The 13,886-nt window shown below is 43.0% G+C and overlaps 1 protein-coding gene across 1 annotated transcript in view; it reads right to left on the bottom strand.

Moving 5' to 3' along the window:
* Nucleotides 1–19: 19 nt before the first annotated feature.
* The window catches only part of hmcn1 (hemicentin 1), a 113,157-nt gene continuing 99,290 nt past the window's right edge, over nucleotides 20–13,886 (bottom strand). Inside the window, exons 87-107 of the mRNA XM_088927975.1 lie at nucleotides 13,421–13,690; nucleotides 12,750–12,920; nucleotides 11,885–12,055; nucleotides 11,046–11,216; nucleotides 10,349–10,519; nucleotides 9,505–9,675; nucleotides 9,083–9,253; nucleotides 8,774–8,923; nucleotides 8,347–8,484; nucleotides 7,830–7,951; nucleotides 7,482–7,719; nucleotides 6,953–7,015; nucleotides 6,567–6,686; nucleotides 6,277–6,411; nucleotides 6,055–6,168; nucleotides 5,549–5,674; nucleotides 5,141–5,269; nucleotides 3,806–4,153; nucleotides 2,762–2,881; nucleotides 2,286–2,412; nucleotides 20–1,819 (exon numbers count right to left, since the gene is read on the bottom strand). Of these exons, the coding sequence (XP_088784101.1) occupies nucleotides 1,453–1,819; nucleotides 2,286–2,412; nucleotides 2,762–2,881; nucleotides 3,806–4,153; nucleotides 5,141–5,269; nucleotides 5,549–5,674; nucleotides 6,055–6,168; nucleotides 6,277–6,411; nucleotides 6,567–6,686; nucleotides 6,953–7,015; nucleotides 7,482–7,719; nucleotides 7,830–7,951; nucleotides 8,347–8,484; nucleotides 8,774–8,923; nucleotides 9,083–9,253; nucleotides 9,505–9,675; nucleotides 10,349–10,519; nucleotides 11,046–11,216; nucleotides 11,885–12,055; nucleotides 12,750–12,920; nucleotides 13,421–13,690 (3,593 nt within the window). The 3' untranslated portion in view covers nucleotides 20–1,452. The remainder of the gene's footprint in view (nucleotides 1,820–2,285; nucleotides 2,413–2,761; nucleotides 2,882–3,805; nucleotides 4,154–5,140; nucleotides 5,270–5,548; nucleotides 5,675–6,054; nucleotides 6,169–6,276; nucleotides 6,412–6,566; nucleotides 6,687–6,952; nucleotides 7,016–7,481; nucleotides 7,720–7,829; nucleotides 7,952–8,346; nucleotides 8,485–8,773; nucleotides 8,924–9,082; nucleotides 9,254–9,504; nucleotides 9,676–10,348; nucleotides 10,520–11,045; nucleotides 11,217–11,884; nucleotides 12,056–12,749; nucleotides 12,921–13,420; nucleotides 13,691–13,886) is intronic.

Raw genomic sequence — 13,886 nt, 5'->3', positions numbered from 1 at the left:
TGCGTTTAGTCTCAGTGTAGCCTCAAGTAAAAAGTTTTTTTTTAATAAAGTCAGATGTATTTAACTGCATTGTGAATTAATAACTCACCGCTTCCATTAGTATTGAAAATATTTAATTGATGGGGTGGAAATCTTTATTTTATGTGATTGTCAGGTTACTGTAAAAAAAAAATGTATATACAAATCAGAAAAATAGAATACATCTTGGTAACTGAGCTAAATAAACCTGAAAATCTGCTGATCCAATAGAACGTTGACCGGTAGTACTGGATGTTATCAATATTGTCCATCAAGCAGCTACTTTTCTGAACAGCCGTTCTGACCACTGTCTTTTTTAATTTACAGTTGCCAATTATTGTGTTTTATACTAGTCCCATTTACACCTTGGCTCACAGCTACAGCCATTGTACCCATGGGGGAAGAATGAAGAAGTGTAGACAAGGTCCTCTCCAACCCCTGCCCAGGCTCTGCACCAGTGTAGTAGGAGGTTCAGTGTTGTTTGTAGTAGAGATGTGTCCCCCCCCGTGTTGTCACTGCAGGAAGAAGGGTGAAGTCGCAGGGCTAGCCGTCTTGCTGGGTGTCAAGTGGGATGTGGCGGACTAATCCCACTCGTAACACCAATGGAGCGGATCAGTTGTGCACTGCTTCTTGGGGAATTCCAGTCACTAACAATCAGGAACGTTGTCCAGGCCTGAAGTTGCAGCATCTTTTAAAACTGCGTTCAACCTGTGCTTGGAGTGAGTGCTGGCTGAGCCACTCAGGCATCCACGGGGCTCCTTCTCTTAAATGGAAACTCCACCATGACATCAGGTACTTCTGCTGAAGAACTTAAAGGGCCCTTAGACCAGTTTTTTTCTTATTTAACAGGGTACTGCAACGGTTCAATTTTTTTTCTGCATGTCTATGATTTCAGAATTTCAAAGATTTTATGTCTTGATAGAAATGGAGAAGTGCAGAATGTTTAAATGTGATCAGTAGAGGCCTGTCAGAAGGGGGACGTCTACGTTTTTAAAGCGCTGTTCAATACATAACTGCCAGTTCTTGCAGTCATTACTTTGTTTTACCTGAAAGGGTGCTTTCAGATCGAGGCAAGTACTGGCCGATTCCCTCTGCAAGAACACGACAGTGGCGGGACAAAACTATTAGCAGTGTGCAAATGTTTCATTGCCTTTATAATGCCAGGGTGGAAATACTAGTATAATACTGTAGACAGCTGAAACAAAAATACACATTGCGGAACTATGCTTTCCCTATCAGTTCCATTATTAAAATACCTTTCATTGTAAACACACATACCCTGTGACACGATGCAATGACCATTCCAAAGTTAAGTCCTGCTGTCTCATGGATAGATGTTTTCCAGATCAGGTTACCTTGTGTGTACAAAGTCTTAGTTTTCCAGTGGTATGCCTTTCCCCTGGCTGTATCATACCTCTTCCCACTTAAAGTGCTCTAGTATGGATATGCAGACACTGCAATGTACACAATAAAAGTAGTCTGGTACTCAATCCCTCCATCTACACTGTAAGACAAGGCTCGAACCTTCATCCTATAGGTGTGGGGCTCACGCAGTGGGCGGACAGTGAACACGACGCCTTTCAGGTTCTCATCCCGGATAGCAAAGGGGAGGGTAACATCCTCATCTACCACCAAGAAGGTAGTCCTGGGATGCACAACGCCATCCTGAGTGTAGGCAACTAGTCGGATCAAGTCTTGGTTTGCTGCAATTCCAAATGGTAGTGACAGCAGCTTGTACTCCAGTGCATAAGGACTTAGAGTGCATTCCAGGTCGTTCAGTGGACAGTTCTTGAGGCAAAACCTAGAGCACAGAGGGTTAATAAAGAGGCAGGGGGGTTTCATTAGAAAAGTACTCAAAGAATTTAATATACGTAACTGATGAAAAAAGATCTAAGCACGGAAGGGCAATGTCTTCTGAGATATTCCAAAAATTCTGAGGCTCCCACGCAATTAGTTATTCATTTTTCTCATCTTATCAGCTAGGTTACCAAATAAACATTGGAGCGCAATCCCGAAAACTGAATTTTGACCATGCATCTTCTAATCTTGGCAAAGCATAAATATACACATCTGTGGTCTGGGGGGGGAACATCTGCATTTAGCTCTGCGGTTTTGTTCGTCATAGTTATTTTAACGTTACTTCCTTTAACAACAATATGAACAACAATTCTGTCATGTGAACTGACGTACTTAAATTTTGTGTGCAGCCCAATTTTACCTCACAGTTTTGGCTTTTTTTATATTGAGTTAACCCAAAAATGACCTACCCCGTGACTGGATCCCTCTGGTAGTTTGGCGGACAGGGTGTGTCTATGCACTGGTAACTGCCTCTCATGTTAAAGCACATTCTGTTGGCTCCACACTGAATGTTCTGCTCGAGACATTCATCAATATCTAGAAACAAGCAAGAGAGACGTAAAAGAGGGCCTCTTGTTTCACATGTGCATTTTTAAACCACAGGAAGGTGCATTTAAAACAGAGAACAGGAGGCACTTTTTTATAAAAAAGCGTGTGGGAATCTGGAAGAAACTCAGTCAAAACTTATACCCTGATGTCTTTCAAGAAACAGCTGCGTAAGGTTCTTCATTACTACTAGCAATAATTAATTATAATGAACAACTTGCAACCAAAATGGGCCAAATGGCTTCTACTCATTTGTAACCTTTATTTCTCTGTGATAGATCAGACACATTTCACTGTGAAGTCTGTGAAAAGTGTTAAGGCTGGAAAGGTTCAGTCTCACCTTGACAGGTTTTCCCATTGGCCATAAGTCGATACCCGCTGGGACACAGGCACTTATGACTCCCTTGAGTGTTCATACATTCATGCTGACAAGTGTCTTTGTTTTCACATTCATTGATATCTAAGTTTGATGGAAATAAAACCAGCAGTTAGGAATCCCAAAATGGACAGAGGGTTCATAATTTTAAGACTTTCCGGACTTGTAATTATAAGATTCTGGATTTTACAAAAGATATCAGATGTTGCCTCATTCACAAATGCAATTATATGCAACACAGGCAATTACGAAGGGGGTATATTTTTACATTAGATTTAGATTTTTCTAGAGAGCTTATATATCAATGTTACAATCTGTATAGTCCATTTTCTGGTGGTCAGATTTTAGATTAAGCCAAGACCTTGCTGAATGTACATGAAAAGAAATGTCTTGCAATACTAATGAACATGATCAACATGTTCTACTTTTTAAGGGTTAAAATATAAAGCTTTTTTGGAAAGACTTTTGATTTCCAATGGATATTCAAGTGTAGATTATTTTAAAAACTAAATGTTTAACAACTAAATACTAGTAAGGGCTTGTAAATTTTCAGACAATAGAGCAAACCTGTATTTTTCTAGAAGAAAACTAAATATTATTTCTTCTTTTTAGAAATGTAGATATTGCGATCAGAACGCACAAATGTGTTTGCTCAGCACTCCTTACCACTCGACCTTTGGACAACAACAGTAACTTACTTGCATATTATAATACCATATTTATTTGTTTTCCTCAATTTTGGCATAAACAAAAAATGAACAGCGAACTGCAGTAATGTTGATCACTAGCTCTCAGATGAAAGAAAGGAAAAAGATCTGGTTGAACAATCGGGGGTCAATTTTGAACAAATTACACATGCAGGTTTTAATTAAAGGCCATGAGCTGGTGTACGGAGCTAAGGCTATGTTTTGTGTGCTAGGTCTCACCACACAAAATTGCAATTTAGAAGGCCAGATTTGTCCAATACCCATTGTACTTGGCAAAACCCTGGTTCTGGCTGATAATTACCTATGCATCGGCCATTCCTTGCTTTAAAGCCATCGGGACAAGTCTCTTTAGTGTCCCTGCGTGATCGGAGGAAAGGTGTTCTAACGTTGCTAGAGCTTGAAAAGGATTTATATGTCTGGGAAGCCAGGCTGTGATATTGTCGCTGGTAGTAGTTTCCAACAGCTGAGGACTGGGCTGGTCTATAGCCAAAAGAATAGCTGTCATAACTGGGCAGCTTCTCCAGGCCAGCACAAGACTTCCCATCGCCTAGTAACTGTCGTCCAGGAGGACAGAGGCACTTGAAGCTGCCAGGAGTGTTGAGGCACTGGTGGGCACAGGGTGTCGGCACCCATTTGCATTCATTAATATCTGCCCAAGCCACAAGTTCCATGAAATGGCGAGAAAAACAAAAGACAAAGAAAAGTGGAGGGGGTCAGTCAGTGGAACACAGCAGACCCACCGACAGAGACGCCCATTTTGGAGTTTAAACTGAGTCTACAGCAAAAAAGAGGCAGAGGAGAGGCCAGGAGTGGGGAGTGATTGGAAATGATGATATGGCAGTGCCATTTTGTCATATATATTAAAATACAATAATTTTATAAGCCTGAAAAGATCCCCACTTAAAAATGATAGCGGGGACTCGGTGGTAGAAATAAGCAGTGGTAAAAGTGACAAATCTGGACACTGCCTCTAAAGGAAAAGCCAAACAAAAGCAACACAGCAACGTGGGAAAACACATTTTTCATTACAAGACAAGCCACGTAGCCATGTATGATATGATATAAATTATATTCCTTACTTGATTTAGAAGAATACCAGGTTTAGTGAAATGTGTTAGCAGATATGTTTGCATTTCTTCCACAAATGGAATGGTACTTTGAGAGATGTAGGTTATCAAAGATTAGAAGTACATTGCCGTGCCTTCAGCTGAAACCTGATATTAATGGTAAAGAGGGATTCACGTGGCTCCAAAAATGCAACAGCTCAATTTCATTATTTTGAAACGTGACGGTAATCTGTCTTCCAAGACTGACTGAGAAGTCAAGCTGGAGAAGCACAGATGCCAAGCAGGGGTCTGAAGGTGTTTACAGACACTGAATTGGGTGAGTGAGCAGATTTTAATGCTGGGGAAAAACAGAAGCAATATGTGGCTGGGATATGCAGCAATGAACAACTTTTCTTGAAACAACATTTCCTGTTCACGGGTCAAATAGCAAGTAAAAATGTACATTCTATATTTAAGCTGTGGATGGACTCACACAGGACAAGGGGGAGGGCATGTGATTTCAATGCAGAAGAGAAAGCGTGAAGGTGCACATGCAGTGGCAGGGCAGCAGCAGGGAGACTAGTACATACCGAGACAAGGCCTGCCCACCCCTTGAGATCGATAGCCACGCGGGCAGGTACAATGATAGCTGCCATGAGTGTTCTCACAGACCTGGTTATACCGGCACTGGTGTGTCCCATCTCTGCATTCATCAATATCTGCGGATTAGACCAAAAAGACTTCTGAATGCAAAGCCCATGCATCTTTCTAAACACTGTGAGAACCGTCTTTACAATGCTCGACAAGCACAGATTAATTTGATATTATAAACGTGATATTAGAGTGTGGTATTAGCTATTAATTAATTCAGTCACTTCAGTAACTTGGGCTTTTTTCTGCAGCTACAAAGCCTGGAATAAATATATATACAATAAAAAACTGGACAGAATTCTGCCCAATCAAATACAATTAGCTCGGGTTTCGTGTTAAAAGCTCACCAACACAGCTTCCATTTACACCTTTCATCATGCCGGTAGGGCACAGATCAATGCAGCTGTATCCTCCTCTGGTATTCTTACACTGCTGGTCTGCTCGGCAGACTCTCTGTCGGCACTCATTGATGTCTGAGGATAGACACAGTACATACAAGTACCTCAGCCAAAGAACATGTTCAGTAGGCCTCTCAATCAACTCATGAAAGAACAGAAATTTTCTTTTACACTCAGAAAACAAGCAAGGGTTTGTACATTGTTAAAAACCCATGAAATGTAGGACAGTAATATATTTTTTATCTATTAATACAGTACAGCCAGTTTTTGAAATATACTTTGCAGGTGTCTTTTTTATTTTTCGTTTCTTCTCATCTTTTTTTTTTATAACTAATTTAGCAATTTCACAAGTCACACACAGACACGGACAACAGATAGACTGCCTCACATCTCAAGTTAAAACTGGAGACCTACAGAGACAACGCTGCACATTTACAGAGAAGCTTGTCACGTACCAACACATCTCCTGTATCTCAGCTGGTACCCAGGCTCACAAGTGCACCGGAAACTGCCGATAGTGTTCAAACAGTGCTGGTTACACAGGTTCGATTCCTGGCATTCGTTGATGTCTGAAAGGGAATTTATGCCATGTTTCATTTGGGGGGGGAAAAAAGAATCACTGAGGAAAAGAAATGCAATGCAGGAAGTTTTAGACGAAAATAAGCCAAACCAGTTACCCTGACAGCTTAGCCCATCCGCAGTCCTGCGAAAGCCATGCCCACAGCGCACGACACAGCGATATGAGCCAATGGTGTTCTCACAGTCCTGGCCCACATGGCACGAATGCGCTCCCAGAGCACACTCATCAATATCTGAAACCAAACAGCATCATCAATCCACAACGCCCAATGTCAAAGAGTACTGGGTACCAAGAGGAAAGAGGCCAGTTATTGTACTGAGCAACTCTGGCAGGCAAGGCATTCAAATTTCTTTCTCACTCTATGAGTGGAAGGGGTTTTGGAAGTACCTTGACATGTCCTCCCGTCTGCAGAGATCGTGAGGCCGCGAGGGCAGGAGCAGTAGTATGTCCCCATGGCATTGTGACAAGTATGAGAGCAGGGGTTACGAGCAGCACACTCATCCTCATCTGTTCCGGGGAGACACACAAAACGTAATCAGGAAGCAAATGAGGATCAACCTCATTGTCCACACCGTTATTTAACACAAAAAACTTGGATGTGTCTATACTGTAGATCTCAGTCAAGTAATTCTAAAAACCGATATAATATGTTGTTAGTTGTACTGTTCAGCGACAGTCAGTTAATCTGTGGCACACCTCTAAATCGCAATAGGAAGAAATTCTCTTGTGTGATCTCTGAGTTATAGAATAATTGTCTTCTCAAGATGAATTACCTGCACAATAGCGACCAGCAGGGTCCAAGTGAAAGCCATTAGGACACTGGTTGCTTCGGTCACCTATAAAAAGAACAATGTGACTAGTCTGAAGAAGGACCCCTTAAGTATTCTACGATGTTGACTTTACATCATCATAATAAAATCATGTTTGCACTCAGCAAAATGTTCCTCAGACTGGCTCTTAAATCTCAGTAACAAAATAAATTCATTGATGTTATAGAAAAAAATACAAATTTTGATTTAAGGACGAAATCATGAACTTTGTAGAAGTACTGTAGGTCGCCAAGTTGTCGCAAACTTGCGTTCCTATGAATTGCAATGTGAAGTGCTGATTTTTCCTAAACACAAAATTTGAAAATAGCGTTGCAGTTCCCCTTTAATATTCTAAAAGCGTCTTGTTTCTTCAGTCAATGTATGGAAATGTATTTTATTTCTCTAATTATATTTGGAAAACAGAAGAATTAAATTGATGGTGATGCCTTGTGCTAAAGAATTGCTGTGGCGAAGGTTGTGAGAAAGTAGACACCTTTGGAAATGGTGGCGTGGATCTTGTACTCCAGAGTCTCCTCTAGAGGGTGGTAGTGAGCGTTGATGGAGGAAGCATGGAGAGTCTCCACAAGGAAAGGCATCCTGCCTCTAGAGGTTTCGTATGTGATGGTATGATTCCATGAGTACGGTACGCTCACTTTGTCAATGCTGAACATCCGTGTGGACAGGGCATACAACTGCCCTGGGCCTGTCTGAATGTAGTCTTCAGTATAGTCCTAGAAACACATCACAATGGCAGAACAGACAGCAGTTCTCGAGGATGAAGAGTAATAATTCAATGTAGTTCTAATTTTTAAACAATCTACGGAAAAAAAAAGAAATGTACCTTGACATTAATTTCCGAGTTGGAAGGCAGCTGTAAGATGTATCCATTCACCACAATGTCCAGTAGCAAGGCACCATCTGGGTCCAATCCACGGGCAACATGAGTCATTCTCAAAATTTCACCTGGTTCACAAAACCAAAAATCAACAAAATATAGATATTAAGAACCAATTTGTTATTTGAGTTCTTTGACCATAGTACCAAATTATCAAATGTGCTGTCAGGTTTTAACTTCGGATAGGGCCTATTGAAAGCCAACATCTCAGAAGCTATTTGGGGATAGTGTGCTTGACAGTCACGATTGCTAAATCCATTGCAGGCTTTTAAATATTTCTTTTTCTCATGGAACCACTCTAGGTGTGACACTGACAATGAAGTCTAAATCCCAAATTCTCAGCGGATGAAACGCCACAAAGGTGTTTTAAATGTCTTAAAAAGTGGACATTTGTATTTCGGTGCACTTTTGGTAGAACGAATTTCTCCTTCCCTAATTCCCCTGCAATCCAGACTTTCCACACCTGTTGCAAACTCCACCTGCGTCTCTCGTCGGAAAACTCCCGCTGTGAGGCTATGTCCGTTCACCGCCTCTCCTAGCTCCTGAGCTGTGGTCCAGTAGATGGGGTTCAGGATGGAGATGAGTTTTCTCATAGCGGGGCCTGGTTCCAAACAACAGCAAGAACTTAGCAGGGGGAATGCAGTAAGCCTTAAGGAAGTCTCTTTGTGGTGCAGCTGCAGTTATTAATGGTGCTTTGGAATGGCAGTCAGGTATTACTAGGACTCATAACTTTAATAACTGGTTAGAAAACATTCAAGGACCTTTTCTTAAAATACTAGCCACTTATGCACTGCTTTTATATAACCGACTTCCACCTACTGTACTGCACTTAACTTCCTAGATCATGTAAGATCCTAGATGCTAGAAGCAAGAGCATATGTTTCACTTACCAAGACTTCTGGGAACATTAGTGATTGTGGCCTGTATCACTTTGCCGTTAGACTCTTCGCTATTGGTGATTGTGGCATTAAGGATCGCAATTCCAAACTCAATGTCATTGATGTTGCCAATCAGACTTCCCCTGGCGCGGTGAGGCCCACCTGGAACCAAGAATTCTGTAGCTAGTGCCAACACGGAGTAAAACTCACCTGCCCTCTACAAAACAGCTTCATCTGACAATTTCATTACACAATCATCTACTTCTACACCTGTCACCTGGTTTCTCCAAACCATCAGTAGAATACAGATAGCCTGCCTACCTGGGCATGGTTGGGTGTTACACCGCGATACGTGAGAAGAGTCCCCTGGGCAGGAGCGGCCCTCGTTGGTAGGCGGGGGGTTGTTGCAGAGCCGAATTCGTGTCCGTTCCCCCCCACCACAGGATGATGAGCACTCACCCCAGTCCTGCCAGGGACCCCAGTTTCCATCCACTGTGAACCACATAAGGGACCATGATCACACCTTCTTTCTTATTTCCAGACCGTATCTTAAGATCCTAAGATGTACTGTAACTAGATTGCAGCATGCCCAGTGAATATGGTACAGCAGGAGCTGAAGACGCCTTGCAGATTTTCTCTTTGGGGAACGTGGTATTAAGTACAGTACTTGCAAGTGAAGGAATTCCTGAAGCATTCCTTGACTTAAAAAGGTGATTCATGGCAGAGTGAGGTCCGGGACTCACCAGGACAGACACCTGTGTTACACCTCTGGATCTGTGTGTCCGCTCCTGCGCAGGCTCGACCCCCATTGGCTGGCCTGGGATTGTCACATGTCCTGTACCTGCGCATTTGGCCGCCATTACACGTCCGGCTGCAGCTGCCCCAGCTGCTCCATGGGCCCCAGCTGCCGTGGACTGCAAAACAGGGCTCACTGTTACTAGAAATGCAGTGCAGTTCAAAATGCCAAAAACTTTGTGGAAGACTGAGTGAGACGGACTCTTGGGAAAGGTCAAGACTGTGACTATTCGTGGGAGATGTTGTCTGTTTGCACACCTAAGAAAACTGCATTTCTTCAGCTAAAGCCTGCGATTTTTTTTGCCCGTGTGTTAGATCAGACAGAAAAACAGATTGGAGGATACTAATAAGAATTTCTTTCACTTATATAGCGCTTTTCTGGACACTCCACTCAAAGCGCTTTACAGGTAATGGGGACTCCCCTCCACCACCACCAGTGTGCAGCCCCCACCTGGAGGGAATGGAATGTTCTTATCCCATTTCTGTGTGTTTGAAAGACTTCTGTAATTGTCTTGTGCCTTGTATGTGCCTTTGATATGTTAACAAAGTCTCGCCTGCATGTACAGTAGAAAAGGAGGAGAATGGTAATTGCAGCTGAGCGAGCATGTTGATTGAGTGCTAGGGGAAACCCGGACTCTGCTATGCTCCCCTTCAGCTGATTGACTAAAGATCTGTGACAATCTAACCTGGGCAAAGACCAAGTTTTCTTCGATAACGGCAACAAGAGAGTGGAAAAAATATTTGCAGTGGCCGAGAAGGATCCATTTAGTTCCTAAAAACGATGAGACTCACTGGGGCAGAGTTCACTGTTGCAGAAGTCGATGTGGACATCGTTGCCTTCGCACTGTCGCCCCCCGTACTGAGGGGCAGGATTGGAGCACGATCGAGTTCTCTGACGTGTCCCTCCACCGCACGAAACGCTGCACGCTGCCCAGCTCACCCAGGAATTCCACTTTCCATCCACTGTGGAAGAATGGGAGAGACGAGCATTACTTTCCATTTTCAAACTGAATTCCGGTGGCTCATCCACAGCAAAAGTCAGTGTGAATCTCATCCTGTCTGAATGACTCTCTGTTCAAAGGCTTAAACTATAATAAACCACTAAGAATTTGAACCTGATGGTTCACAAGGGGGAAAATCTGTCAGGGCTGTTGAAAAATATCTGAAATATCATTTTTTTGCCCTTGCAGATTTAGCAGAAAATGCAATAAAGCAAACAAGCCTAAAAATGTAAAAAGAATTCTGTCACCTTTCTGTAAGACTTTTCTACCATCATCCATGAATTCTATTTATTATGCAGCATTATTATAAATGATAAAAAGTAAATGCACCATTTGATTTTGCGAACTGCACATATGACCAGAACAATATGGTTTGCACTTTGATTGTTTGCATTTGAGTGATTTCTCAGCAGTAAATGAAAGTTAAAAAAACAGCTTTCTCATATGATAATACTGTGGAAAGATTACTTAGTTGTAGACTCTCTCACCTGGACAGTGCCTCTCCTTGCACACCTGAGTCTGTGTGTCCGGACCCTCACAGTGTGGCCCATCAAATGAGGGAGGGGGGTTATTGCACAGCCGGATCCTGGTCTGGGTCCCTTTGTCACATGTTTCACTGCACGGACTCCAAGGCAGCCAGGACCCCCAGTTGCCAGCAACTGGAATATATGATATAAAACTGGCTCATTTCCATGTTACTGTATCAAGTAATAGAGAGGCACAATGGTGCAGTAGTTAGCATGTGGTTACCGCTAGGGTCCCGAGTTCAATTCCTGGGCTGCTATCAGCGTGGAGTTTTTGGGTGTCCTCTGGGTGCTCCCGTTTCTTCCCAGAGTCCAAAGAGTACTGGTGGTTTAATTGGGAAAGCCGGACCTGGTGTGATTGTGTGCATGTTTGTGTCTGTGTGTACTCTGTGATTGTGTAGCTTGCAGTATAGGATGTACCTTGTGCCTGTTGCTTGCCGGGATAAAGCATTGGATAAAGTAGTTAGAAAACGTATAGATGGCATCACATAATTTTATGTCAATTGTTTTGCCTGATACTTACATAAAAATGAGCAAGGAGCTACTGCTCCTTGACTCTATAGGACTTGATTTGTATGCTCAGTACATGCTGAGGAAGACTGATGTAAATAATAACTGCAGAGAGAGAATTAGGCATTTCAGAGCAACTAGAAGGTTGAGATATGTGTTGTCAAAAATCCTATTGTCATGTTTATGGCATTCTTTGTGTATTAAAATACATATGCACGAGCCATACAGAATATGTGACTTCTTGCTACCCCACAACGCTCAAAGGATGATGATGCAGGGGAGCGCGTAGTTACCAGGGCAAGGTCTGATGCTGCACACGACGGCCTCCACTGCCCTGCCTTCACAGGGCCGGCCCCCGTGCTGGGCTGGGGGGTTGCTGCAGGTGCGTACCCTGGTCCTGTTCCCCTGGCCACAGGAACGAGAGCACTCCTCCCAGGCAGTCCACTCAGACCAGCCCCCATCCACTGCGAAACAAAGCCATCCGAAGTCAGCTTGCGGGAGTGAGCCAGGCGTCACGTCAGAGCGACGAAGGAAAGAAGACTCTTTTATGCTACCGTACTGTTATTTCCTGTATATCAGTCATAGAACACTATGCATACACACACTTATGTAAAAATAATGTACTTTTGATGTACTCAGATGTGAGAATAGAAGGGAAGAAACGTGTGGTTAAATTTCGCTTAACATGAGCTCAAGGATCACATCAAAAATAGCCATAAAACCCAATAAAGCTTCTCTTCATATTACACATTAGTACTTCTCATATCTGTTGCTCAAATACCTCGGTAGCTCAACAGGTCATATCCTTAGCTCAGAGGATGGAGCTTGAGACTCCACTCTCTCATGATTGTAGATTCAAGCCCCACGATATTGCAAATGAACATTTCAACCCAGCGCATTTCAGCGCAAACCAGAGGGCAGAAGTTGAAATTAGCTGGAAGTGTGAAGTGTAAAGTAAGAACAAGAGGGAATTCTGGACCCAAAAGGTGTGTGGAGTAGAGAACAACCAGCCAGGGAGTACCTTAGCTTCTTTCAAGGAACAGCTGGATGAGACACTTGGATTAATTAACTACTAATTACTTAATGGGCTAGAAGGACCAAGTGGCCTTTCTTCTATGTTCAGTACTGCCGATTCAATAGCTTAGTGTTTAGTCTGACCAGGGCAGGGCTTGCTTTGGCAACTGCGAGTCTCGCTGTCCGCTCCTGCACAGTGGCGCCCCCCATTGGCCGGAAGGGGGTTGTTACACTGACGCAGCCTCTTCTGGGCTCCCAGCCCACAGGTCACGCTACACGGCCCCCACTCTAACCACTCCGAGAACCCTCCATGCACTGGAAGACAGGAACACATGGTCACACACCACAAACATTTCAAATCATGCAAAATATTTAACGAAAAAACATAATTCTGCATATTTTCAAATACCAAAATTAAACGACACTTTTATTTTAGAGATTTTACTGAATTTTACTCAAGTGCAAAAGTGTACATTTTAATATGGCTTTAGGAATGCCTACAGTATACTAACTGTATATAACACCACTGTAACCATAATGTTAACACATGAATCTTATTTCCAGTACATCTTAAAGTGGAATACTAAAAATAATTGGTTTTATTTTTATTTTACAACCACATGAATGCAAGAGGTCCAGCTTTTTATGTTACTATGCATCACATCAAGCAAGAATCTACAATTAAATGAATCAAATCAGATTAACTTTTTCAATAGATTTCAACATAGAGTGTACCTACAGTGAGAACCTACATAGAAGGAAAAGGACATTATGGCCAAGAGTGACATGCCAAATAAGAGGGTCTGCAAACTTACCACGCACAGTGAGGGGAACCCTGACAAGCACAGAGCCCATGAGGTTTCTGGCCACACACTCGTACTCCGCAGTGTCCTCTTTCTGAGCGGCTGCAACGCGTAGGGAGTTGTTGGACAGAATGGTGAGACGGTCATTATCTAGCAAGGGCCGGCCCTGTCTGGACCACTCTATGACTGGAGGAGGTTCCCCATCTGCCTGACAGTTCAGGACCACAGTGGTGCCCGCGTCCACCACCATCTCTACTGGCTCGACTGTGATGGTTGGAGAACCTGGTAAGCAGGGAAAAAAAGCAGAGGTCTCTCTTGAATCTCCACTGCCAAAGGATGTTGCCTGGTTTAAAAGTAGTTCAAGTAGGGAGCTGCGTCAGCATGCATAGGCTTCAAGGGAACAAGTAAAGGTTTACTCCATGCTGAAAAGAGAAGAAAAGAATCTCAATGTTTCGGCTGTGGGGCCTTCTTCAGGCGT

This window comes from Atractosteus spatula, chromosome 11, assembly GCF_055471065.1.
Source record: "Atractosteus spatula isolate fAtrSpa1 chromosome 11, fAtrSpa1.hap1, whole genome shotgun sequence".
Classification (NCBI taxonomy): domain Eukaryota; kingdom Metazoa; phylum Chordata; class Actinopteri; order Semionotiformes; family Lepisosteidae; genus Atractosteus; species Atractosteus spatula.
This window is presented reverse-complemented; position numbering and strand designations above follow the sequence as displayed.